This window comes from Pteropus alecto, unplaced genomic scaffold (genome assembly GCF_000325575.1).
Source record: "Pteropus alecto unplaced genomic scaffold, ASM32557v1 scaffold92, whole genome shotgun sequence".
Taxonomy (NCBI): Eukaryota; Metazoa; Chordata; class Mammalia; order Chiroptera; family Pteropodidae; genus Pteropus; species Pteropus alecto.
In genome coordinates, this window is record NW_006432447.1 from 9,009,678 (window position 1) to 9,037,614 (window position 27,937).

General features: G+C 38.6%; 1 protein-coding gene across 7 annotated transcripts in view; it reads right to left on the reverse strand.

Moving 5' to 3' along the window:
* Positions 1-27,937, reverse strand: part of NEK11 (NIMA related kinase 11) — a 202,726-nt gene that overhangs the window by 89,147 nt on the left and 85,642 nt on the right. For 4 of the 7 annotated variants that reach the window (XM_015585784.2, XM_015585783.2, XM_006926989.3 and 1 more), the window contains 4 exons: positions 25,792-25,911; positions 23,554-23,647; positions 20,613-20,720; positions 18,626-18,740 (listed from right to left, as the gene is read on the reverse strand). In XM_015585784.2, the coding sequence (XP_015441270.1) occupies positions 18,626-18,740; positions 20,613-20,720; positions 23,554-23,647; positions 25,792-25,911 (437 nt within the window). Of the gene's footprint in view, positions 1-11,117; positions 15,327-18,625; positions 18,741-20,612; positions 20,721-23,553; positions 23,648-25,791; positions 25,912-27,937 lie in introns of those variants that run through there. The other 3 variants (XM_015585785.2, XM_025043575.1, XM_025043576.1) reach the window with 2 other exon arrangements.

A 27,937-nucleotide genomic window follows, 5' to 3' on the forward strand; every position in this document is an offset into this window, starting at 1 on the left:
AAAATTCCAGTTCTATAAATTTATATGATAATTTTCATAATAAATGCTAATTCTATTATGTAGCAGGTTTATTACTGTTATTTTTCAACAATGTTTAAAAATTCTCAGTTCTATTTTCTAATACAATATAAATTTATAGTTATAACCACATAAACAAAATCTCCTTGGTGTCCTGAATAATTTTTAAGAGTGTAAAAGTGTTAAAAAGCTGAGGCCAAAAAGTTGGAAAATTGTCAGCCTAGGGTTTATTCAGTAGCTGGACCCCTTGCTCTGGGCTGTGTCTGCTCTTTTGTACATCATTCCTGAGGACGACTTCCTCAAACAGGCAGTGGGAGGAATGTGGACTTCTGAGGCAGGCAAAACTAATTTAAAATCCAGGCCTTGCCTCTTACTAGCTATGTGACTTTGTATGAGCCATTTAACCTCTCTGAATCTTAGCTGCCTCACCTGATATTCTCAAGTTATCTCCCCCAAGATATTTGCCAATTACAAAATTTTTTTAAAAAATGATAAGTTTACAAGAGAGACACCATCTACAAGGAAGATATCACCTTATGCAAGTGATCAAGGTTAATGCCAGTATTAATAAGGCAAACCAACATCATGTACTCTACCTGATATGATGCACTGAGAGGGACACATCACTTCTGTGGTGGTCTTACCCAGAATATGAAATCTCGATCTAATTTTGAGAAAGCATCAGACAGACCCACATGAAGAGATATGCTATAAAATAAGCAGCCAGTACTCAGTAATAGCATCAAGATCATGAAAGACAAGGAAAAACTGAGAGAATGTCACAAATTGGAGAAGACTAAGGAGACACAGCAATGAAACAGAAAATGGAACCATGGACTGAACCTTGGAACAGAAAAAGGGTATTTGGCGGAAAACTGGTAAAACTGGTAAGAAATAAGATTTGTACTTAGTTAATAGTATTATACAATATTACTTTTCTGGGTTTTGATTTTTATACTTCAGTGAGTTAAGTTATTAACATTAAGGAAGATGAGTGAAGGGTAAATAGAAACTCACTATATTTTTTTTGTAACTTCTCTGTAAGTCTAAAATTATTTCAAAATAAAAAGTTAAAAAGTAAATTAATCACATGGAGGCACTGTTATCTTCCTCGTGGCATATGGGATTTAGGGATAGCCTCAAATGTTTTCAGGGTGCGTAGTCTACAAATGGAGGTTACCATTTTCATTCTGCTCAAACCCTTTCAATGGCTTCCCATCCTTATGTAAGAAAAATTTCTATTTCATAGGCTTACTTACTAAAGATCTTACATAGCCTGACTCCAAGTTATCTTTATAGCTTTAACTATGTTTTTATTGTAATAAAATATATATAACATAAAACTTACCATTTTAACCATTTTAATGTAAAGTCAGTGGCATGAAGTGCACTCCCACTATTGTGCAATCACCACTTTTTTAATCTACCCAAACTGAAATTCTGTACCTATTATACAATAACTCCCTATTCCCTTCTTCTCCCAGCCATTATCTTTATAGCTTTAACTATCTTTTTATTGTAATAAAATATACATAACATAAAACTTACCATTTTAACCATTTTAATGTAAAGTCAGTGGCATGAAGTGCACTCCCACTATTGTGCAATCACCACTTTTTTAATCTACCCAAACTGAAATTCTGTACCTATTATACAATAACTCCCTATTCCCTTCTTCTCCCAGCCTCTAGTGACATAGTATAACACTACTCTCTGTCTCTATGAATTTGACTCTCTGACTAGCTCATTGAAGTGGAACAATTTCTGTCCTTTTGCATCTGGCTTATTTCATTTCGTATGTCTTCAAGATTCATCTATGTTGTAGTATCAGAATTTCATTCCTTTTTAAGGCAGAATAATATTGCATTATATATATAATGTGTGAACAAAAAATATATATACATACCACATTTTGTTTACACATTCATCCATGAAGACATTTGGGTTGTTTCCACATTTTGGCTGCTGTGAATAATGCTGCTATGACATGGATGTACAAATATTTGTTTGAGACACTGCTATCAATTATTTTGGGTATATACCCCGAAGTAGAACTATTGGATCATATGTTAATTCCATGTTTAATTTTATGAGGAACCACCATACTGTTTTCCATGGCAGCTGTACCATTTTACATCTCTACCAAGAGTGCACAAGAGTTTCGATTTCTCCACATACTTAACACATCATTTTCTGTATATATATGTATATGTCATCCTAGTGGGTGTGAAATGTGGAATGTTGTGGTTTTTATTTGCATTTTCCTCATGGGTGGTGATGTTGAGCATCTTTTCATGTGTTATAGGCTATCTGTATCTCTTTAGTGAAATGTCTATTCAAATCCTTTGCCTATTTTTAATTGGGTTGTTTTGTTGTTGTTGAGTCTTCTGAGTTCTTTATATATTCTGGATATCAATCCCTTGTCAGATATGTGCTTTGCAAATATTTTCTCCCATTCTGTGAGTTGCCTTGTTATACTATGTCAACAGTGGTCTTTTGATGAAGAAAAGTTTTCAATTTTGATAAAGTCTCATTTTATTTAACTTTTCTTTTGTTGCCTGTGCTTTTGATGTTGTATCCAAGAAATCACTGTCAAGTCCAATGTCATGAATCTTTTCTCCTATGTATTTTTCTAAGAGTTTTATAGTTTTAGCTTTTACATTTAGGTCTTTGATCCATTTTGAGCTGATTTTGTATATGATGTAAGATAAGGGTCCATTCTTTTGCATGTGGATATCCAGTTTCCCCAGCATCATTTGTTGAAAACACTGTCCTTCTTTCTTAAAAAGTTATATTTTTATGAACAGTGAGAATATTTGTGATAGGCAGAATAATGGCTTCCCAGAGATATCCATGTCCTAAGCCCTGGAATCTCTGAATACATTATCTATATGAGAAAGGGTAATTAAGGTTGCTAATTTGACCACGTTAAAGCAGGGAGATTATCCTGGATTGCTTATATAATCACAAAGGTCCTTAAACATGGAACAGGGAGCACAGAAGAGAGAATACCAGAAAGATGGCAGCATTAGGAGGACTTGGCCCAACATTGCTGGCTTTGAAATGGAGAAAGGGGAGGAATGCCAGCAGCCTCTAGAAATTGGAAAAGGCAAGGCCTCTAGAGCAGTGGTTTCCCCAACCTTTTTGGCACCAGAGACCGGTGCTCCTATGAAAATCTAATGCCTGATGATCTGAGGTGGAGCTGAGGCGGTGATGCTGGTGCAGAGGAGTGGCTGCAGATACAGATGAAGTTCGCTCACTTGCCCGCTGCTCACTTCCTGCTGTGTAGCCTGGTTCCTAACAGGCCATGTATTGTTACTGGTCTATGGCCTGGGGGTTGGGTACCCCTGATACAGAGAACAAACTGATGGTTGTCAGATGGAAGAGGGGATGGAGGCTGGGTGAAAAAGGTGAAGGGATTGAGAAGTACAAACTGGCAGTTATAAACTAGAAACAGGATGTAAAGTGCAGTTTAGGGAATATTGTAATAACCATATATGGCATCAGGCCACATCTACTCTTTTAAACTAAAGTATAGTTTGCATACAATATTATATTAGTTTCAGGTGTACGACACAGTGATTTGACATCTATATACCTTAGGAAGTGATCACCTTGACAAGTCTAGTAACCTGTCACCAGTTATTATATTTTTGACTATATTCTCTGTGCTATACATTACATTCCTGCGATTTAATTTTTTTACAACTGGAAAATTGTACCTCTTAATCTCCTTCACCATTTTTTGCCAATCCCCTGAGCCTTCTCCCCTATCTTTTCATTCTTAATTAGCTGTATTTAATCAAAAAGAGCTTTAAGGTGCTTCGATCCTTGAATCCGCTCATGTTTGCAACTGTCTTCCAGAATGACACTCCCCCAGGTCTTCCCCATCTCAATGAGTGGCAAGTTCATTCTTTCAAAACCCAGGCCAAGAGCCTTAGTGCCATCTTTAACTTCACTCTCTCACTCTACTTCTACTTTTGTGTCAGAAGTCCTATCAGCTATAGCCACAAAATAATATCTAGAACTTAACCATTTCTCACCATCACCCCATCACTGCCACACTGGTCCAAATATCATCACTCCTTTCCTGGATTATTGCAATAATTGGTCTTTGCTTCTAGTTTTCCTTCCCTCAGCATATCCTCAACATGGTAGTCATAATTATCTTGCTAAAACATGCGACAATTCAAATTCATGTCGCTCTTCTGCCAAAACCCTCCAATACCTGCCCCACATTACTCAGAGTCAAAAATTTTCCGATGTCCTACAATGACCTACGTGGCCATGTTCTCCATGATCTGACTTTATCTCCTACTTCTCTCCTCCTCACCCATCTCACTCCAGTCCACTGACCTTGCCGCTCCTTGACCACCACAGGCACACTCCTGCTTTAGGGCTTGGCGCTGGACGTCTCCTCTACTTCGAACGCCCTAGCCCAAGATACTTAATGGCTTACTCATTCCCTTTCTTCAAGTCTTTATTCAAAATTCACTTTCTTGGCCCATCTAAAATTTCAACCCCTCCCTGAAACTTTCTATCCCCCTTCTTGCATTATTTGTTCTCTTGAGTACTCACCATTTTTCAACATACTACATATTTTGCATATATCTCATTTATTGTCCATCTCTCCCAGTTTAATGTGGGTTCCATGAAGGCAGGAATTTTTATCTACTTTGTCCCTCCTGAATCCTCAGTGCATAGAGAATGCTGGGCACATGTGAACGTTTGATCAGTAGTTTTTAGTTGAATGGATAAATGTGGTTATAGCCCATCCTTGTTTATTTACTGCTAACGAATTTTTGCTTTAAAAAAAAAATTCTAGTTCATGTTAAATTATGAAGGAGATAGAGTTTATGCTTCAACCTCCCTTGATCAACTTATCTATCAGTCTCAGCCCTGAGTACCTTACATGCTCTGAATCCCTTTTCGAGCCCTCTCCTACAGGACTGACTGATCAGGTCAGTCTGGTCATAGCACCACCTGGCTGTTGCCATGCCCTAAACCTTGATCTTGAAAATTCCTACTTGAAATAATCTCTTCAGTCCTCTCTATACTTTGGAATTATGCCCATTCTTTCTAAATAATTGGTGATCGCTTTGATTTAGATATACTTCTTATTTCCTAAGATTCTACATTCTCTGATAGCATTTTCCAAAGTGGCTGGCAGAATATCTTGAACTTAGTAGATCCTCAGTAAATATTTGTTGATTTATATGTTCATGTAGAAAGTTAAATGTAATCACAAGGTAGTGTGTGATTAAGAGTAGCAAAGACACAAAGTGCTATGGGAGTTGAAAAATTAGAAAAAAACACACCAGTGTGGACCAGCTGTGAAAGGTTCTGTAAGCCTTTAATATTAACAAAAATTAGTAATATAGTAGTAAAATAATTTTTATAATTAAGCATTCCAGCAACTGTTCTGAGTACTTTACATATGTTATTTTATTTTTTCCGCGTAACAATGCTATGACACAGATATAGTTCCTGTCTTACAGATGAAGAAACTGAAACACAGAGGTTTAGCAATTTGACCCAAATTACAAAGTTAGTGACTGGTAAGTCTAGGACTAGAAACAGATAGTCTGACTATATAACCTGCTCTCTTGATCACTACATGAAAACTGGATAAAAGGGTCTATGTTTTTACAAGTAAAGGAAGTATATTAGTTTCTTAGGTCTGCTGCAACGAAGAACCATAAACTTGGTGGCTTAAAACAATAGAAATTTATTCTCTCTCAATTCTGAAGGTCAGGAGTCTGAAATCAAGTGTCAGCAGGGTTGGTTCCTTCTGGAGGCTCGAAAGCTTTCCTAGCTTCTGGTGGCTGTTGACAATGCTTGGTGTTCCTCGGCTGATAGATGCATCACTGCAGTCTAAGACTGTCTTCACATCATCTTCTCAGTGTATCCCTGTGTCTCTTTTCTCTTCTTATATTAAGGACTTACACTGGGTTTAGGGACCATCATAATCCAAAGTGATCTCATCTGACAATCTTTACCTCAATCACATATGCAAAGACCTGTATTCCAAGTAATATCACATTCTGAGGTCCCAAATGGACATATCTTTTGGAGGCCACAAGTCGACCCACTTCAGAAAGTAATTAAAGACTTTTGGGTAGAGGAAAACTTCACTGTAGGCTCACAAGGGTGGAACTAAGTCTGCCTTGCTTACTACTCTATTCCATATCTATGTTCCCAGCAGAGCAGGTGCCCAATAAATAATTGTTGAAAGTTGAATGCCGATGAAGGTTATGTTCACAGAAAGCTTTGCTGAAGTATGTAAAAGGCAATTGCCTAGTAGCAAGAAGGATAGAAAGTTACAAGGATAGAATGGTACCTACGAAGGTACAAGGATAATGGCAGTGGGAAATTCCTAAAAGAAAGAATTCTAGAATTTCTAAAAAGAAGCCTAGAAAAAAAAGGGGGAAACAGGTGATTTTGAAGTGATTTCTACAGAACCAGACAAAGCAAAAGCTTTTGAAGCTCAGAGAGGCAAACTGCCACTTGAGAAAATAAAGTCAATTATAATAAATTTTTCAGAAGAAAAAGAAACACCCCTGGCTATTTTTTTTTTTTTTGATCACTGCAAAGAACATAAAATTTTAGTCACATAGGAACCAAAATAAGAAGATATTGTTTAGACCACACAAGCATCTTGGAGGTGGGAATTCACAAAGCAAGCTTCTATGTGTCAGGCTGTGTGATAAACAGACCATCACCCAATAGCAGACCAGAAGCACACGCACACGTAATGGCATTCCAGGCCAGCTCTTTCCTGGTCCAACTCTCAGGCCTCCACCTGCCTGTGTAAGTCTCACTAATTCAGGTTTGGTAACTTGCTCCACAGATGTCACTAATGACTGTTAACTATTTTACTTGACCCTTCACCTCTAATTAAATTCTATTCCCTCTTTAGTCTTGTGTAATCTGCTGGTTTGAACACTTCCAATTCATTAACATGATCAATTGGTTTTCAATAAATGCCATTTGTGTCCTTCACTGGTTGGGAGGGAATGGTTATTAGATAAAGTATGAAAGACCGCTGGGGCTTTCACCTGCCATATGTTTAGTCTGAGGCAGTGTAGTGGCTTCACTGTACTGGGCTCTGTTACAATCTGGAGGCAGGAACAAGACCAAACACCTGTAATCATTTCTTCTATTTAGGAGAAAATAACTAGACTGAAAATGTTATGCATTTGGGGCTGGGTCCTAGTTCAACAATAACTCTTTCATCTTTACCTCTTTGCACCTCAATGTCCTTGTGTATAAAAAAAGGTTATTAGTACATGTTGTCAGTATTTCCCAAGAAAACGAGGAAAACAATTTTTTGTGAGTTTGATTTTTAGACAGTTGAAATATAAAGTCAACATTTAATAATTGTAGTGACTATTGAATCAGTCAATTTCCTGCTGGAATTGGAACTTCAAAAAAAATTTAGGTGTAAAGATTTTATCCCAGAGCAGTGCTGGCCAATAGGATTTTTCTGCGATGATGAAATGTTCTAGAAATGTGCTGTCCAATATGGTAGCCACTAACCACATGAGATCCTTTTCCCCTCCAGTTTTATTGAGATATAATTGGCATGTAACATTGTATTAGTTTCAGCACTTAATATGTGACTAATGGGACTGAGGAACAGATTTTTAAATTTTGTTTAATTTTAATTGCAGTCATGTGCTGCTTAATGACAGCGACATATTTGGAGAAATGTGTCATTAGGTGATTCCGTTGTTGTGCGAACATCAGAGTACACGTACACTAACCTGGATGGAACAGCCTGCTACACACCTAGGCTGTGTGGAGAAGACTATTGCTCCTAAGCTACAAGCCTGTACAGCATGTTACTGAAACAATGTGAGATTAAGTCAAGTGCAAGAGAAAATGATGCCATCAAGAGACACCAGATGTATGAAGCTGTTGCCGGAGTAACATGGCATACTGTTTTACAGAATACTTTTTATTTTAATAAATAGAAAGGGTACATTCTAATATAATGATTCAAAGTATAGTATAGTAACTATATAAACCAATAATATAGTCATTTATTATAATTATCAAGTATTATGTACTGTACATAATTGTACGTGCTATACTTTTATATGACCAGCAGCACAGTAGTTTTTTTTTTTTCACAGTAGATTTCTGTACACCGAAATCACCACAAACGTGTGAGTAATGCATTGCTCTAGGACTTTCATAGGTTATGATTCACCAAGTAATAGGAATTTTTCAGCTCCATTATAATCTTACGGGACCATTGTCAAAATATGCGGCATGTTGTTGACCAAAATATCATTATACAGTCCGTGACTGTAATTAAAATTTGAATTTAAATAACCACATTTGTCTAGTGGCTATGGACAGCACAGTTCTAGACAAATTGTTCTTTGTGTGTGCTCCTCAAGTCAGCAGCAGCAACATCACCAGGGAACTTGTTAGATATGCAAATTCTTGAGCTCCATCCCAGACTTACTGAATCAGAAGCTCTGGAAGTGGACTCTGCCAGTGGTGTGCTGATAAATGTTTAACAACTGGCTGTTGGGGAGAGAGAAGCCCTGATAAGCAGCATTTGCCAATTTCCCTGGTGTAAATACTCTCGCCATAGCTAATTTCAAGCTACTCACATGATACCACTGAACACGAGATTAGAAGGAGATGTATATAATAGGCTCTGAAAGTCCATAAAGGATTTCGATAAGCAGCCCAATGAGAAAGCCTGGACTCAGAACATATGCAACCAAAGTCACCTTGAGTACCCAGCCTCTGTTTAACATAGCTTGGCTCAGATTATTAAGACCTGCTGACTTCTGAGCATGGACAAACCTGAGCCCTGTCCCCTCAAAGTGAGGGGTCACATCCAACCTGCCCTTCATCAGAGCAGCCATTCCAAACCCTCTGCCATCTGGATAAGATAAATAACTTTACAGGCCTAACCCACTCCAGGGGCAGACCCAAGAAATAACCAATAATGATCCTCTAACCATGGCTCTCACTTAAAAAAAGGAATGAGAATTATATTATTATTAGGGTAGTCTAGAATCTGCTCCAATTAAATCTTAAGAAAATCTCTTACAAATTTCAGAAAATTCTGAAGACAACTTATAGTTGTTTACAACATACAGTAGTCAAAAAATAGTTTGAACAAGTCACTATGTCACTTCTTGAGCATGCTCTTCTTTTAAGATAAATATAGCCTGCCTATCTCACCAGATTTGTGGTAAGAACCAAATTATTTAACTATGTACATACAATCATATCTGGAATATTCTAATTCCATGTGCAGCCCTAAAAGAAGCAAGATCATACATTCATTTGAAATGGGCATAGACTTTCCTCTATCTTAGAAATCTATGCTGTAAGAAAGCTAAAATCAAGAAGTCATTTGCACATACAGCCTCTAAGGCAGAGTAAATCCCTATGTATCAGACAAACTTCCTGATTTCATTACAGACCCAAAGCAGAGTTCCATTAAAATAACTGCATGCATTACCTGAATATTTCCATTGCAAAAGTCATAGTGATTCCTGTGAAGCTCTATATTTTACCCTATTGAATTTGGCCTAAATCCCAAATGAGACTACAGTGGAAAAACTAATGTATATTCTTGCCCTTATTATGCTTTTTAGTGTAAAATGTATTTACATTTATAATGTACTTGGAGAAAATAGCTAGAAATTTTAGCTGCCAGTTTATGGGCTCAAGATGGCTGGCAAAAGAGCATCTTCTAAAGAGAGGACTTGGTCCCAGATTCTACCTCTGAGTATAACAGTGACATCGCAGACTCACCAACAGGAGGACACACACGAGCTATCTAGAGACTTGACAAAGAAGATCATTTTTCTTGGTGTTACACTAACAGGTCCAGATGGACATATTTAAGACCATAATTTGACAAATGGAATTACCCAACCTGAGTGACTTTACATTTCTCATAAATGCAAAAACTATAGCAAGTAAAAGTATTTCAAATCACACTTAATTCATATAGTGAAAGTGCTTATAAACTATAATCAGAAGGCCTCCTGGGTGGTTAAAAACTGAATATTATTCAGAACCAATGCAAAGATTTTATGTGGAACTTGAGAAAATATTACAACTTGCTCTGACATTGTATTTTTTAGTAAGAAATTGTTGTGTACTTTGTATTTTTCATGTACTTTGCTAAGCTCTTTGTCTACCATCTAATTCATTCTTAATCCCGAAAATTGGGTATTATTATTATTCCCATTATAGGTGAGAAAATGAAGGCTTGGAAATATTAATTTATTTTTGCTCAAGTTCACACAGCTGTTAAATGGCAAAAGTGGGAAAAAGATAAAGTCTGGCTCCAAACTTCCTTTGAGTACAGCAGAGGCTGCCAGCCTAGTACATTTTGTGAAATATCTATGGATATTCCAGAAGTTCCAGTCATTCTTACTTTGAACATATTGAAAGTAAGGTTACTCTAAGTCAGAGCAAAGTATTGAATTATAGACTGTTTATCAAAATACTACTTTATTTATCTCAAACATATGGAATGACTCAAATTACCACCGTGGCATCTATGGAGGCGGGCCTCTCAGTTCTCTTTCTGAGAACTTGCTGAACAGCTGCAAGGCATTCAGTGAGCTGAAAGCCTCCGACTGCAGCATTGAGAATCTGTTGAGCCTTTGAGTTGGTGTGGATAGCAGGGCACAGCATTTCTGCCCAATGTGGGATTTCTCTAAGGTAAATTTGACCGAGGTTGTCTCAGGGCTTCAGTGAAGTCTGAGGCTCTTCCTACACGCTTCTCCTTCCTGTGTGCCTTTTAGAGGTGGCAGGGCTGCATCACAGTCTGAAGACTCTCTCTACCTACTCCTACTCCCCTTATTCTTGCAACAGAAATAATCTCAATACATTTCTTGTACTTCTAACTCATAGTGTCTGTTTCCCAAGGGACCCAAATGACACCACCACTAAGAAAAGTCTTTTCACAGAGCAGCCCTACCAAGCGTGTTAAAAAACAGAGAGTCATTTACCAACTAGTGTTTGCTCCTGATCTGTCATATATAAAGTGCTGTCATGGATTCCATGGGGAGACTAAGCTGCTGTAAACAAAAAAGACAAGTGTGCACCTGTAACTCAGACTATACTTTATTGCCATTAATGCGTACGTTTAGCAAATACACTAAGGAGTCTGGGAGAATTATCTTATGGTGACGTGACCACCTCTATTAAACTAAATGCTTTTCTACAGTTATTGCAGAAGAAGAAACCATATTTTTTCACTGTTGGTGGCTTATGTAGGAGATAATTTAAGTGTAGAGGTATGTACAAAGAGAGAGGCAATGACTAGGGGACTCAAAAAGTATGCACAGAGGATTTCTATTCCCATGTCTCCAAAACTCCTCCTTTATTTCTCATCTTTCCAGTATCCATCTGGTATAATTAGATTACCATTTCTTTAACAAGTAAGATGAAAAAAATTATAGGTGAACACCAATGCATACAGATTAGCCTTTTCTGGTAACTCGTTATCCTATCACTTCCTCAACTAAATTAACCTCTATGAGAAATATATGATATTTATGACAAAAAGCATTATAGGAATTTTCCCCTAGGTTGGGTCATTCATTCAACCGATATTTACCAAGCATCAGCTCAGAGGTAGTGACTGTGTCAGCAGGTGAGAATAAAATGATGATCAAGACAGGCATGGCCCATGCTTTCGCTGAACTTAGAGTCTAGCTCAGTGCTTTTCAAACTTTAATGTGCAAATGAATCACTGCGATTTTGTTAAAAGTGCATCTTCTGATCCAATAATTCTAGGGTGGGGTCTGAAATTCTGTGTTTCTAAGAAGTTCTCAGGATGCTAGTGATGCTGGTCCTCAGACCACGCTTTGAGTAACAAGAGACTGGCCTGTTGGCTCTCAGCTGCTGTGCTGTGACACACTCCTATATTGCGAGTACTTCTCAGGGGTGCCGTCAAATTTGAAACATGAATATCGTCAATATAACAGGAAATATATACTTTTACTATAATGCCTACTGGATGAAATTTTTAGCTGAGAGGTCAGTGATTAAAGGAGTATGATTTACGGAGAGGAAAAAGTAAGAGGTGAGGTATGGAATAACATCAAGATGGCTCCAAAGAGTGATGGAGTTCCGGAAACGGGTGAGAACGCGGCCTGTGAACATGTTCACACAGTCAGGGCACTGACCCCCTCTCCTCAGCAATGACACGGGGCTTATGGAGCTCAGGGAAACAATAAGACATTTCTTTTTCCATAACTTGCTTTGTCTTTATCAGCAGTCACTTTCTAGCCCTCTTGAGTATACCAATAAAATTCCTCACCCAGGGTGCTACGAATACATAAAGTTAGTCTTGTTCAAAACGTGCATGCTCAAAAATAAAAGGAGGCCAAATATATAACTGTGGGCGATGTGTTTATAATTTGACATAAATTGTCAAATTATTGTATCTTAAAATGGGGTTGTGGCAAGGTGGAGGGTAGAGAAATTAACCTGAGATATAAAAAGGGTAAAGTCACTTTGATCTCTATAAACTTAAATACCCAGGTGCAAAATGCAGTGAGAGATTACAAGTATCCTAAACTCATCTACGTGTATATCCTTAGCCAGATAATATTTAACAGTAAGAAGAAACTCCCATTAATAATTTAAAGCGAGAAAGAGAAACCCGAACAAGTCAAGGAGTTAGGAGGAAAGGGTGATCAAGGTTAGCTATGAAGCTGGGTATGCGGAGTTACCCTACAAACTCATAAAACTGTATTCTTACATGTAGACACTTATGCGTAGAATGAGAAAATGAATTTATGAAGAACCGATCTGGCAACCTGAGAGACAAGACTAACTGGTGAGCTACAAATACTGGCAGCATCACAAGCACACTTTCTGCAGACAGACACATAAAAAAAAATGACTTCTTTAGAATAAGTCAAATTCATTATACTGCTCACACATAGACATACTATTATAAAGCATGATAATCATTTTGGATCTTTTTAGAAGTTTCCTATTTTTCTATTTTGATTTTTTTTTTTTTTTAAGCAAGAGAAAAAGAGAAGTCAGAAAATGCTGTTAGTCACGAGTGACAGAGGGTATTAGATACTATGGTTTCTTGCTGGAAAGGTTTCTTTTCTGGAGATGTGCTATTTTCCCTCAAAAAAATGAAAGAGTTTGACAAGTGAATTTAGGAGGTGATTGATATTGATGTGGCCTTCTATGCCACAAAACAAAACATAAAGCCCCTTTACAAAGATCAGAGAGGACAAAGTAAAGTCCCTATCACCTAAATTAAAGTCTGGCCTAAACACCAAAGCAAAACATTTCAATCACTTCAACAACAAATTAGCATATGAATCAAAGATGGCTATTTGACTGGAAGCAGACACTGTCTAACACAGCCGTGTTCATTTTCAAAGGCAGTTTAGCTTCCTTCGAGCATCGTGAGGATGCATTCCAGGTGATGGGCGCATGAACCCTGAGTACAACTGTGAAACTTGCGCACATGGAAAATAATTTCATCAACTAAAGGGAAACCATACCACACTATGTCCAAAATGCTGTCTGCAGCGCGTGTTACATGAGGTTTTAGTCTATTGTGTTTTGTATTCTACTTTAAAGCCATGATTGATGCTTATTTAATTTTCTGTTTAATCGATTAATTCCAAACCTGAACGTGACAGGCCAAGCAAGGCCACTTAAGGATGCTCTCTGCCCAACTAGCAGCACCTTCAGTTTAATAATTACCATATAATTTATATTTAGTTAAGGGATGGACCCTGGAATCACATACAACTTTCTGAAGTGAGAAACTTATTTTGAGTGGTCCATGGGTGCTGACTTTCTTTATGAATAACTGATGTTCTGGGGACTGATTTTCCTCTTATTTCTATTATGACTGCTTAGGACACAACAGCAAAGTGTCTGGTTGGGCAGGTGTTTTTCTGCATCCCCTTTAATTTTTCATATTAGATATAATCTTTTAAATTCCAGTTAGAGGCACCTACCCAGCTTGTCATGCAGAAGGAACACTCTAAATTATTAAATATGCCTCAGGGTGGAGAATCAGTGTATCTTCATTCAATATTAGATTCATTCTAATTATCCTCTGGAGCTCAGAAAATTAGGGAGTGACTGCAAGAGTAAATATGGGAGTCAGGTGGAAACACAAAAAGAACTCAGTGGAACATGTGACAAAAATATGAGACAAAACCACCATCCATTTATATTTCTAAATCAAGTCTTTAAGACATCTAAAGCTCTGAAAGAGATGGGACATCTAGGAATACAGATTTGGTCTTTCCTGAGGACCAACGAGCCAGGCAGCTTCACTGGCTTCTCTGTCTGGGCTGGGGTTTGGAGTCTGGGCTATCACTCTTCGTTCTTTTGCGCACAGGCTGCTTTCATGGGACCTGCTGGTGTGGTCTCCTGCTGCGCCAGAGCGAGCCCTCCCACTATAAAGACTGAAGAGAGGCAACGTGGGATGCCAGCCCCGCATCTTTCAATAGCCAATTTTCCTCCTGAGAGAAGCCCCAAAACATTGTGAGCACTCACTGTGGAAGACAATGATGTTCAGTTAACATCAGAAGAAAACCCCATGATTGTTTTCAGGACTAAGAACTTTGTGTTCCAAGTAGCATCTAGAGACCTTCCTACTTGTTCTTTATCTCAACAACTTCACCCAAAGTCTCGCTCAGCCACTTGTTAGCTAAAACAAAGACCGATGGGCATTATTCGTGATGTGTTCTTTTTCCTTTCTTTTTTTTTTCTGGATATCTTATCTGTGTTTTTTATTTGTCAACTTTATTGAGGTAGAATTTATAGACAATAAAATGCACTCATTTAAAGTAGAGAGTTGAATGAGTTTTGACAAATTACAGACCTGGGTAACTATCACCATGACCAAGGTATCGAACTTTTCCATCACCAAAAAAGTTTCCCTTGTGAACGTTTGGGGTCAATTCCCACCACCATGACCCCCAGGCAACACTGGCCTCATTTACACCACTATAGACAAGTGCTGCTCATTCTAGAACTTAATAAAAATGAAATCATGCAATATGTATTCTTTTTTCTGAGGCTTCTTTCACCCAGCATAATGGTTTTGATACTCATCCGTATTACTGTGTGGATTTATTCCTTAACATTGCCACGTAGTATTACATTACATCTACCTATTGACTGACACTTGAATTGTTTCTAAGGTACTCTGAATAAAACTGCTAAGAACAGCTGTATACAGATCTCTTGTAGACATATTATCATTTCTCTTAGGTAACTATCTATAAGTGGAATTGTAGAGTCAGTAGATGTTTTCTTTTCTAAAATTAAAACAACAAAAATATATCATTGTCTAACAAAGTTCAAATCACCTTATTTCCACTTGGACATTTAAAAGGAAGGGATGACATCATAAGTCAGAGAGCAGCCCCAAACTAGAAAGGTTAGGTAGACTTCCTACGGGCAAGCAAAGTATGACCACCATACTTTGAGTCAGAGCTTTCTCTGAGCACAGTGAAGGTGCTCAGGACTCACTTATGGAGTGGCTGAAAAGGAAATTAAGAGGTAACAGCTGGTCAGGCTGTGGCAGGCAGCTAAGGACTACTCCAGTGCAGCCTCCACATGTGAGTGCTTGGGTTGAGACTCATGTTCTGAGTTAGCCTGGGGACCACAAGTCTCAGGCTATTTCAGCCTTGCAAGAATCACTATTCTGAAACTCAGCTGTGAGTTGCTGAGATAAGGCTAGAGTGCAATGAAGTACCTGGCAAAGATTAATAACGTACAAAAAAATCATCAGCATTACATATAAGGATTTAAATAGGGATAATTTCTTTAATTTTCCAGTTGTGCTTTCTCATTTGATTAAAATGGTTATCTATGACTTTGACTAGATTAAATTAGCTATAGTCAACTAAATGCATATCAAATGTAAATAATGTCTTATCCTGTCTTCTTTCTCTGCAAATAACTCCTTACACCCCAGAGGGAATTTTCCAATTCAATATCAAAGACTGAGTAAACATTTGGTGTAGGAGCTTAAAAGAAAATGACTGTGTAACTTTATTTTCCATATACATGCAGATAAAAAAGAAACACATAAAAACTCCCTCTGCGAACTGAAAGTTTGGAATTGAGTCTTCTAAAAGGCAAAAAGAATGGAGAAAACAATGAATCACTTATTGGTTCATAAACAAATTAGAGTCTCATGCCTCAGAATTTCATGATTATGCTATGTGATGATCACTGGTCATCTTGTGGATTCTTCCACTCAGTCAGCGCAAAAGTTACATTTTCATAGTTCTAAGTCTTCCTTTTCAATTTAATATTTAATATGAATTTACAGAGAGGAATAAATAAGGAAAATGTTTAAAGTATTTTACAAGGCTTTTGGCCCAATTTAAAAGTACCATGTGTTTTGGATCTTACAGCTCATTATGGACATCTAAGTAGCACTTCCTTATAGCTCATGCTAGAAGGTGATCAAGAATAGAATTCACCATTTTCACCACCAGTCTATGGTCTACCATACTGAAATCTCCATGACAAAAGACAAAAGTAGAGGTAAGCAGGACACCAGCTTGTATCTCCTGGTAGCAGCTGGAACCTCTGGCAGGGCTGGCTTAAGGGGTAAGTAGGCTACTACAGTTAGCATTGAGACACACAAAGAATCTCTGTCTTTTGAAAGCCCTGTTCATTTGACATGCTTGTCTGTTTCCTGCAAATCTATTGCTCTTACCTACCACCTCCACATACATACTCTTCGATGAACGTGGAAAAAGAGTGCTGCACTAGAAAGCAGGAGCTTTAGAGTCCTTGCACAAATTGCGTAATATCATTGGCTTCCATCTATAAAATGAGTAATAACTACTTTTCCTACTTGAAACCCAGAGGCTGGGCCCAGATTTTTTGATTCTAGACCACCCACTCGACGTCTTGGCCTGAGGCTTCCTCTTTGCAGATAGCAATGGCCCTGTCCTCCAGCAGAGCACAAGCAGTTCACGTCAGATGATGCTACACAATGGCTTAACTCTCACTTTTATATTCTTGGAAAGAAAAGCCCACGTCTCTATGCTTCCAAATTCTATTTGTGGAAAATAACAAATCACATATTAAAGAAACGCCTGAAAAGACTCTAAGGTACAAATCCAACTGATATACATCTTTGTCGATGACGTCTGTTACCAGGCGGCTTCTACAACACCATTTTAAAAGTTGGCAAAAGCCAATCTAAAGAGCATCAGGTGCCAGTCTCTGAAGGAGGCAGCACCAGCTCTAACAGCTCAAACGTGATGACATTAAATGCAAATCTGGGCTGAGATGACCAGCCAATCCATGTTTCACTATCTTCACTCTTAGTTTGAGAAGAAAACTCAACCACAGCCAGAGAGAGCTGTTATACCACTGTGGAGCCATGAGGATGCACCGACTACAACGAGCAAACTGGCCAAGAGCCCAGCTGCTGTGCTCTGAAGTCCACTCCTACAGTCTCTTGGAGGCTGCTGTGCCTTCCAAGTGTGCAGCAGGGTTAGCTACTAAGGCAGGCCTCTGATGGCTGACTTTACGTAAGGACTTCCTGATGCCCTGGCTGCCTTTGACTAAGCAGACTAGTACATGACCACTGAATCTCCTCTTTTCGCTTGAATTGTGGTATGATGGTTCTCTCAGCCTTTTCCAGCTCCTTTCCTACTTCCTTTCATGCAGACATTCCCCTAATAACGTCTTTGCACTTTTAGTCCCATCTTGGCATCTGCTTCTCAGAGGTCCAGACTGATAGTCTTCATTCATTTATTCATCTACTCATTCATTCATTCAAGAAATATGTCTACAATGTCGGAGCACTTTGTTCTAGTAACTGGGGAGAATGATACAAGATTGGGAAGATCCCTACACACACAACCTTCCCCTTGAAGAGTCATAAGCTTCTTCCCCTTCTTTGGCTCTTACTAGACAGGCTTTGGTTTCCAGTGCTGGGCACTGAATTAAAAGAACATCACATGCCTACTCTCATTTGTTTTTTGCAACAAACCTTAAAGGAGGTATTACTCCGGTTTCACGGATAAGGAAACTGAGATCTAGAGAGATTAAGTTGCCAGAGGCTTCCCTGACAGCCAGCTTCTTTACTCTGAAACCCCTGTTTTCAACTGTTAGGCTATGATGCATCTCCCCTATTTGGGTGACAGCTCTGAGTACATTTTTTTCTACCAACGATTGCACATTCAAATAGTTGATTTTCCAAAGCCTGACTTCAATTCCTCACTTCAAAATTACGAGGGCCAGGGAAGCAATTTATAGAAAAGAGAAACAGTGCTGCTGCACATTCACAGTCCTCCACTGCTCCACTCAGACTAATGATGTCGTTTAATCCACGCGGATGACGTCCTTCGCCTGGTGTGAGTTTCTAACTCATCTTCACTATTACAGAGAAGATAGGAAAGGACAGACAAAACCCTCGGCTTCTCTGCTTTCGAAGCTGGTCACAGCCCAGCTCTGGCGAACTGATGGAAGGTGGTCACACACCCCGGGCTTCTCTCAGAAGCCAGTCAGGCCTGCTGCAGGGCCAGCTGTACCAACCCATGTGTCAGCTGAAAGCACCCGTTTGAGTACTGACGCAAACTCATACCGTGATCTCCAAGGTCAGCTATCGTGTCCTCTACACTTGACTCAAGCACGCTGAGGTCCAGGGAAGAAATAAGCTGAGACTCAGGCAGGTTCTCTGAAGTCGAGTCATCAAATTCCTTGTGGAAGATAATTAACAATTCATGAGGCACTGATAAAAGGAAATTGTGCTACCACAAATGAAACAATATTCTTGTTTAGGAGACTGTTCGGAAACCAAAGCCTATCTAATCCTCTCCCCTAAACATGATAACATTTTCAATTTCAAGAAGGCAGCTTGGGATAAGAGAAACAACCTTGAAGAAAAGCATTTAACCTCCCGAGGCCTCAGTTTCAGGGCCACGACCAGGGTGAGGCAAGCGGAAAGCCCAGGGTGCAAAGCTGAAGGAGACGCTGCCTTTCAGGCTCTTGCAGGAGCAGGATCTATCAGCGACTGAGCACAAGCACCTCCTGCAATTTTGCACCGAGGGTATCACTCTTACTTCACCCGAGTCCAGCCCTGCTCAGTTTTCTCACCTTGAATTAAGTGGTATTGGCTTGGATGCCTTCCAAGTTCTTTTCTAGCTTTAAAAGTTCTGTGATTCATAATGTATTGACTTAAAAGGCTATAAAAATAAAAATACTCTATTTGTATTTTTTTTTTAAGTTCTGTGATTCTATGAATTTCAACTTCCTAAAACAAAGAGATCGAAGAGGCCACATTAAAGAATTCAAAACTTCAAAACAAATAAGTTAAATTTCTCAAATTTATCAATAGTTACTTCAATAAATCATTTTGCCTTTTTCTCCAGGTGTGTGTGTGTGTGTGTGTGTGTGTGTCTACAACCCAGAGTTAATGCTGAATTGACCTATTTTCCTTGATAAACGGACTTCATGGGGAACTACTCCAAGAGTGTCATCTTATTAAAAACAGAAAGTTCAAACTAATCTTAAATAAGTAAAACAAAGCCGTGATGCACTGTCATATGTAGCATTTGTGAAAATAGAGTCATAAAATATTTTTAAGATGTCCATTTGTTGTATTGTATAATAATTGTTGTATGAAGTGAAATTGATTTCAATTTCAAAGGATCAGTGACAGCACACAGAGAATTTTAACAACAAAAACAGAGACTGCGTGAAATGTGTTTTTACGTGTACTTTGGAAATTATTTGATAATAAGTATTTGGACTCTCGACTGATTTGTTGAGTTTCTCTTTGAAGAGAAGAGACAGAATTGTTATAATTGCTTTTCTTAGGAAGAGGAGGACATGATCTGATCTTTGATCCGCATTACTGTTTCATTTATGGAGACATGATCAACTAATTGGGTTTTTTCATAGAAAATCAATTTGACACCTTCACAGCTATATCCGTCACAGGATAAAAGAAAGACTGAGCTTATTGTATGTATGATGATGGTCTGGAGCTGATTTTAAGCTACCATCCTATAAAAAAAGAGAGCCTAACATGACTCTACATTCAACTGTGCTTCAAGATTTCAAAGCACAAATTCAGCCAAGCAGAAAATGCCTGCTAAAATAAAAGGACCTATAATTTAGGGTCTAAAAAACAAAACGAGAACTCTCCTGGATGCCTCAAAGAGTTTTTATAACCCGTTTAAGTGGTGACATAGTTAGCCCACTATCCCCTAACTCTGATTCTATCTCTGACAACTACTTTAGAAATATAAAGTGGTTTGCTTCGGCTGGCAAGAGAGAAGGAAGAAGGAATAGCGAACAGAGCCCCAGTGAGATTAGGAAGAAATTAAATCATAAATATGTGTATGGGTGTAGACAGGAACATTTTCCTCTTCCTTTTCTCCTACTTTATCATGTTTTCCTTTAGCTTCTTGCACCTGATGAATTCAATTTCTTATGTTTTATTTCATCTTTTTCAGCTCAGTGATGCCTCTCCTTGAGTGTTTGGCTTCCCGTTTTCTCCCTTCTTTGTTCTCTAAATATCATTAAATCTGCCTCGCTCTTGTGCGTGTGACTATGATTAAACTTGCCTCTTCTCTGCCTGGCTTTCTCTCTTCATCCTCCTCCTGGGGTGAACAAGAAAGGCTTTCCTCAGGTTGCTCCTCCTTTTCTTCCATTCCCATTAAATGCTTTTTTTCCTAAAGAGATTGTAAGAAGGTCTATTCATCGGTGGCTTTTCCAGGTCTTCCTTCATCTGAAGGTGAGCTGCTGCTTTTGAGGACCCCAATTTCTGACAATTAGTAATCAGAGTGTGCCCCTGGACTAGCATCATGGGAATCTCCAGGAAGCTTGTTAGGAATGCAGCATTCCAGGCCCCATCCCAGAGCGATCCAATCAAAATCTTCATTTCAACAAGATCAATAGGTGATTTAGGTGCATTTTGAAGTTTGAGAAGCCATTGTCCAGTAGCTTATATAAGCCACACGAATTTGGAGGAGGGCCAATCAATTGTGGACCTGAGAAGTCAAAGGTTTTCCTGAAGAGGAAGAGGTGACATATGAAAGAGAGAAGGTGGAATGCTTGATGGGCCACAGGGAAATGGCTGATGTAATTGCACAAAAGAGGGCAAGAGACGTGGGGGCGCTAAGCAACCCCGTCTGCAGAACTGAACCAGCTAAAAGAGGTTATTATCTGCAAGAGCCACATATCTGCCTGGAGCATTTCCTGCCCCCATTGATATGCAAACTTAGGAAACATGCTTCTGGAAAGTTCAGGGCCAAAGATGCTGGTGATACTAAATCTTAGAAGATCAAAGAATGAACCAACATCTCTGGCTAAAGCACCATCAGGCACTTCTCTCCTGCTCCTCATTCTTTGCTGATGCAAAGGGGATGGAACTGGGAAGGTATGAGTTGGAACTTCATAAAATCTTTGTGACTTTCTCTTTGTCTAAGTTGGGCCAAGACCTGGACTCTGGCTCCCGTATTCTATGGGATAATACATAGCCAACAAAATCTCCTGAGAGTCAGCCTGCATTATAGTCTCAGCCTTAAGTTACTTGAAGATCTCCCAATGACCATGGTTTACAGGAGGGACAGGACCTAATATAGTGTAGTTGTTTAACACTGATAATAATCATATCAGAAGTGAAAAAGAACACAAAATGATTATTTTGAATGGTCAATGATGAAAAGCAAAAAAGTTAAGTAAATATTAGACACTAAAATGTAAGATCATATTTGAAACTACTTTTTTATTTGCTATCTGGTAATTCCACAAATAGTTATTTATATTATTTCTTAATTAGGGTAATGTTGTTAATAATATATAATTTTTGTGTGTACAAGATTATAACTCGACCTCTGTGTATTGTAAAAATATTACTATATCCAATCTTAGGAGATGAAATCCCTTAGGAGCAGGGGTCTCTGAACATTCCAGGAAAAAAAAGTCCCAGTTTCTATCAGTAGATTGAACAAGTAGTTTACACATATTAGCAAACATAGAATTCTTATCTCAGACTCCTTGTGATCTGTGGGAATTTGCAATTCTCAGTCCTGCGGGCAAGAAAGCTGACAGACCTAAGGAAGACAACCGCCTCCATAGGTTATCATTTCAGGGCCTAGAAAGTGTCCGGAGAGCTGAAGACAGGCACTCAGTTCTCAGAGGGCATCAAGTGGTGGCATCAAGACCCTCCTCCGAGTAGGGATGTGACACTACTGCTGACTCCATGCCCTTCAGCCAACAATTCTCATTCACCAGGTTCTGTGAGCGGGAACAATCCCACCACCCACCTCTCTGGGGCCTGCAAGAGATCCCACAGCCGGCTTCCCTTAACAGAGTGGGAGATGGGTAGAGAAATGGGTCAGGAATGTGGAGGGATTGAGCACATATCGCTGATGTCCCCACATTGTCTGCTAAAGGGTCCAACAGAGGGAGGCTCTTCAGGTCAGAGAAGTCTGGGCCTCCCATCTTGTCCAACTTTGGGTTTTCAGAATGCTAAAGCATTCACAGCCACTAAATAACTAAGAATGGTGAACAACGTCTCAGAGGAATGCAGAAAACAAGTGTTCCTAGGCTGTGCCTGGCTGAGTGTGGGCGCAGCTACGGGGCCCCTGCATACCTCAGGACTTGGAGCCCTCTGATTACTGAGTTACAGCAGAATGAGCATCCTCAGACTTCAAGGATCATCCCCACAGCCTCAGAGGGCTTGGTTCTTCCTGTTAAAGGGAGGAGTCTCCCTGAGATGCAGGGATCTCCAATGAATGAACAAACAGAATTTGAGACAGTAAAGTTCTCCATAAAAATGACTCCTTCCCAAGACGCTTTTACCGGAAGAGCTCAGAGTTGGTATTAATGTCTATTGTGCAAACACGACCCTGAAAAAAGACTATTTTAAGTATCAGAGCCTACACCAAGTCCTATGGAGATATTTTAGCCATTAGAGAAAACAGTATTTGTTATCCAGGGGCTTGGCATGCAGATGACATGAATTTGGGGTACATGTCATATAAATCTGCAACCCTATTTATTATTGGACATCTATGGTAATTTTTCAAAGTTTGAATGGGATTATTAACACAAGATGGGATATGGATGGGAGACAAGATAAAAAGGGAAAGAATAAAAAATAAGTCAGAAAGAGAACAATGAACTAAAGAGATAAGGCAACAATAACGTGGCTGAAATTCAAAATTAGATATACACACATTTGTTCTGCAAAGTCATAATTTTAACTCATCGATTGTTCATTCAGCACTGATTAAGTTATCTTGTACACAGTAGGCACTCGATATTTATTAGATGAATCAATCGACCCACCTCTAAGTACAGCTGCTTTGATTAGTGGTCACTAACTGTTGGCCTGCCTTCTAAAGTGAACCCTCGTACATCTTCCCTGGAATTGGGCAAAGTTGATCTGGATGCTTTTTTCCCCTACCTTGTCTGTTTTCCTACCCAACTGGCCACATGAATCTGAGAAATCTGTAGCAAAAAATGTTTTTACGTAAAATTTAAAATAAGAGTACTTACATGGAGTACATCAACAGTTAGCTGCTGAAAGTTCCGAGATCTCAATTCTTGCATTCGTTTGTTATTTTCTTCATATTTTTCTTCTACAAGCTTTCTACAAATTTAAAGCAAACATAGAAAAATGGCTGCAATTTGCTAAAACTGCATCTGTATTATACAGGTAAGTGTGATCCTTGGTTCGACAGGCCAACTGAGGTGTTGGGAAGCCAGGCCAACAGGTCTTCCTCTCATGAAGACATGCGTGCAGTGCAGCACCCACTTTATTCCCTCTTAAAGCACAAACAAGGATATTCTGGCTCCTTATTCATGCCTTGAATTCCTAAAATGCAGAAGACAGTACTGATCCCTGTGTGTTCTCTGTGATGACAGGGGTGTGAGTTCCTGACGCCCAGCAGAGTGCTTAGCACATACTAATAACTCAATAACTGCTTTCAGAATGAAACAAACATATAAACAAGAAAAGCAGAGCTATATTTCAAAGAATTTATGGAAAAGAATATGAGACTCACTGTGGATGGGAATTTTTCTCAAACACATTTTCTTTTACTACAGGAGAGTTAAATTTAATAGATCTGCTACTGAACTAGAAGATTTGAGTTCTTGTGATTACTTGTGTGCTAATTTACACCTAGATTTTTTGAAAAGTTATAGAAAATCCCAGTGGTCAAATTTTCCAGTCTATGAAATGAATTTATTATAACCCTATTGATAATAGAGCCGTTTTCCAGCTAAAATACGTAACGACTCTCAAATCCCAGAAATAGCAATTACAAACAATTCAGATGCAAGTCATTCATAAAATCCAGACCAAACTTTATTTAAAAGGCATTGTCTTTAATAAGAAAAATATAAAATGTCATGTAGAAGATCTATGACTTTCTTTTGCTTATGAAAAAGTCTTAATCTGAAAAAAATAATTTGTAATGTGGGTGTAAGTAATTAAACAGCTCCTTTAATCTGTTCCTGTCAGAGATTTAATTTTCATTTTACCCTCAACCAATGACATAAATCATGATAACCTGGAGATATTGCCATTTCTGAGTCATTAGAAATAGATTTAGGGAGTTGATGCAATGGCTCAAACAATTTATGTGAATACATGTTATCTCAGTATAACATACACTCAATGGTTTGCAAAACCCAACCCATACTGGCCCCCAAGATCAGATTATATACCTATCTTCCTATCTGAACAGTCAATGATCTCATATGGGTAGCTTGCAATTGGTCATCGTGGAAGTATTGACACCACATAAATCTGCAAACAAATCAGCAGCCACTCTCGTCCCCCACCCTCAACTCACCTCACAACCCCAGAGGTGGTGGTTAAACATTGTGAGCACACTACTAGCCCTTGAGCACTATAAAGGAATCCTTTCCCGCATTTATTAAAGACAGCATGTCTTAAGGAAAAATGGTCTCACAGATTCTTACTTGGTTCACTATGATATTCACTGTAAGTACAAGGACACCTCTGAGTCATTTTTCAATTACATTAACAAGGTCTCAGATTGAATAGATTTGAGTTTTAGTTCTTTTCTGTCTCTTGTTCTTGGCTGAGGCTTCTGAGCTACCAAAAAGTTGGCAGAAGAAGAAAGAAGAAAAAAATTAGAAAATTGGATAAACTACCAACTGCAGAATCAGTCTTTGAGAAATTGGAATTCTAGGGCTCTTTGGAATTCCCCTTTTTCATGTAAATACTCTAATTACTAGTACTGTCTCTTACCAGCAGCACTGGCCTGAGCATAGACTTTTCAAAGGGCTTCAGTTGACAGAACAGAGCTCTGTTTCCAAACTTCTTTCTAAGGCCAACAATTTCATGCCAGTACCTTCTTCTCCCTATAGATAAGCTTAGTTTCCTGGCAGAGGGGGTACAGCAAACATTTAGGGAATGAAGACCCATACTGAAGTCACCTTTTCACCCTATCACTGGGGTAAGTACAGAAGGTGTCAGCAACAAAAAAAACTTCGTTTGGAGACTGATATTTTTATCACTAGCAACCTCTTCAATCCTTCTACACAAGACTGAAATCCTGATATTAATAATGCCTGGTATCCAATAACCATCTATGGCTCAATAACCATCTTTCTAGGGAACGAGTGAATAAACGAACAGACACATGTGTAATGAATATGTGCATTTTGATTTCTTGTTTTGGTTTTGCTCTTCTTCAGCAAATTCCTTTGGAGCCCTGGGAAGTGGCCCACAGCCGGGGACCCCAAGGAAAGGCAGCTTACTTCAGTTTCTTGGCTTTCTCATCAGCTGCCTGGAGCTTCCTGAGCCGCATCCTTTCTCTCGGTGTCATTTTTTGCACTTCAGAGAGCGCCCGCAGAGTCTGTAGGTGAATCTTTTTTTGCCTGGAGAAAATAAAGATTCCCCACACAGAACACATCCCAAACATACTCAGAGAAATTAAACAAATATTTCACAAAAGCATCATTATACTACTGAGAAGGGAAAAACATCTCGAGACAGGCCAGGCAAAAACTAATAAAGTCTGCGTAGGTAATGAGCCAACTAGGACTGTGGTTAATTGGCAGTATTTTTCAAATTAGATTTTTGTTTAAAAGCAAATTATGTACTTTCCAAATTTCTGCTCATTTCATTGCCTATGACTGGTTTTCATAATGTAAGACAAATTAGGATCTTGGCCATTAAGAAGTAAATAGACAGGCAGACTAATTTGACCATGCGGATAGAACACAATATTTGGAAACAGGCAGAGTTTGAGTCCCATGTCCACCAGCCCTTAGCTCTGTGGCCTTGGGCAAGTGACCGATACTCTCTGAACCTCAGTTTCCTTATCCGTAAAGAATGAGCTATTGTGAGTAATGTATGAGATAAGGTATATACAATGTCTGACACATAAAAGTATCAAAAATGACAGCATTATAATAGCTGATTTTTATTGAATGTTTTATATTCAATTCTAGGCTTAATACAGTAGGTATTTCACGGCAGCATGGCATAGCAGTTAATCATATAAGTTAATGACATTCCCTGGGTTCAAATCCTCTATGCCCTTGGGCAAGTTGCTTAATGTCATTATGATCATTAAAAAAAAATAGTAGTACGTCCTTCATAGGGTTGTTGTGAGTTTAAATGAGTTAATTCATGTCAAATACTCATAACGAAGCCAAGCATACGGTCATTACCCCCAAATGTTAGCCAATATTAAGAGCCTCTTTCTTCAGTTAACTAAATGTGCTTATATTAATCGTGTATTGAAAGGTCTACAATCACATTCTCAATGACGTTTGTTTCTGTGCTTGACTTAGTTAAGGCCCAATACTGAAGAACACAGGAAGAAACACTATGAGAAAATTGTAATGATCACTATAGGTAGTTCTCATCCCTCCAGAATACTGTCCAGACCAGAACCTTCAGGGGACCTGCAATTTTCATGAATATACATCCTTATTTTGTAAGACCAAATAGATCTCCTTAAAATATAGTCATAGATCTTGAAAATAACAGTGACAATTTGAAATCAATATTTCATAATGTGAAATACTATCCACACACCTGGAGTCTAGCACATTTTAATTGTAAGCGATGTCAAGCATACTATTTCATAACTGCAGTGCAAAATGACAACTAAAATTTGTCCAGTATTTTAAAAATAAGTTATTTACTACTCTCACATCTCTAGTTAATAAAACAAAATAAAATAAAATTTGAAGTTCTAGGCTTTCTTGAAAGAATAGGTAGTAACCCAAGAAAATAAGGTTATAGGAGTATGCCTAAAAATGTACTCCCTGAGGTACAGTCTATTTTAACTGGAGATCATGCATTAAACAAAGACTGAATATCTTTGATGGACGTTTCCTCAGTTTGAATGTGAAGATGGAAAACAAACATGGTGCAGCTGAGAAACCATTGGACCGGGTGTTAGAGAAACATATTTGTGCTCTTTGGCCTTGAACGTCAGACTAATAAGGGCTACTGTTCTCATCCACTGCCTTGAACAGTTCTGGGCAAGGCCTGCCATTCTCATCTGGTCCTTATAGAATTAAATAGAGAGTTCCTTCAGAAAAATTATAGATTTGGTCTTTGTAGGTGGTGCCCTCTGGAGTTCTGTAGTACGTAGTCTGCACAGCTATTCATGGCTGTTCTGAAGTAACCTAGTAATCTGGGCTCTTGTAAATAATAGCATAGAAATTTTGATGAGGTAGAAGTTAGACCAAGAAATAATCATGATTCTTTTGAAACACACATTCTCTAGTTCTTATGCACATCTCAAGAAAGTGAATTTTGGCTTATTTTCAATTGTCCCAGGACTCCATAATATTGTCTTTTAAATAGACACTCTGCCAGTTCCCGTAAAACAAACATGTGAAAGCCATTTATGCTTACTGTGAAAGGTGACTTAGCATATATATC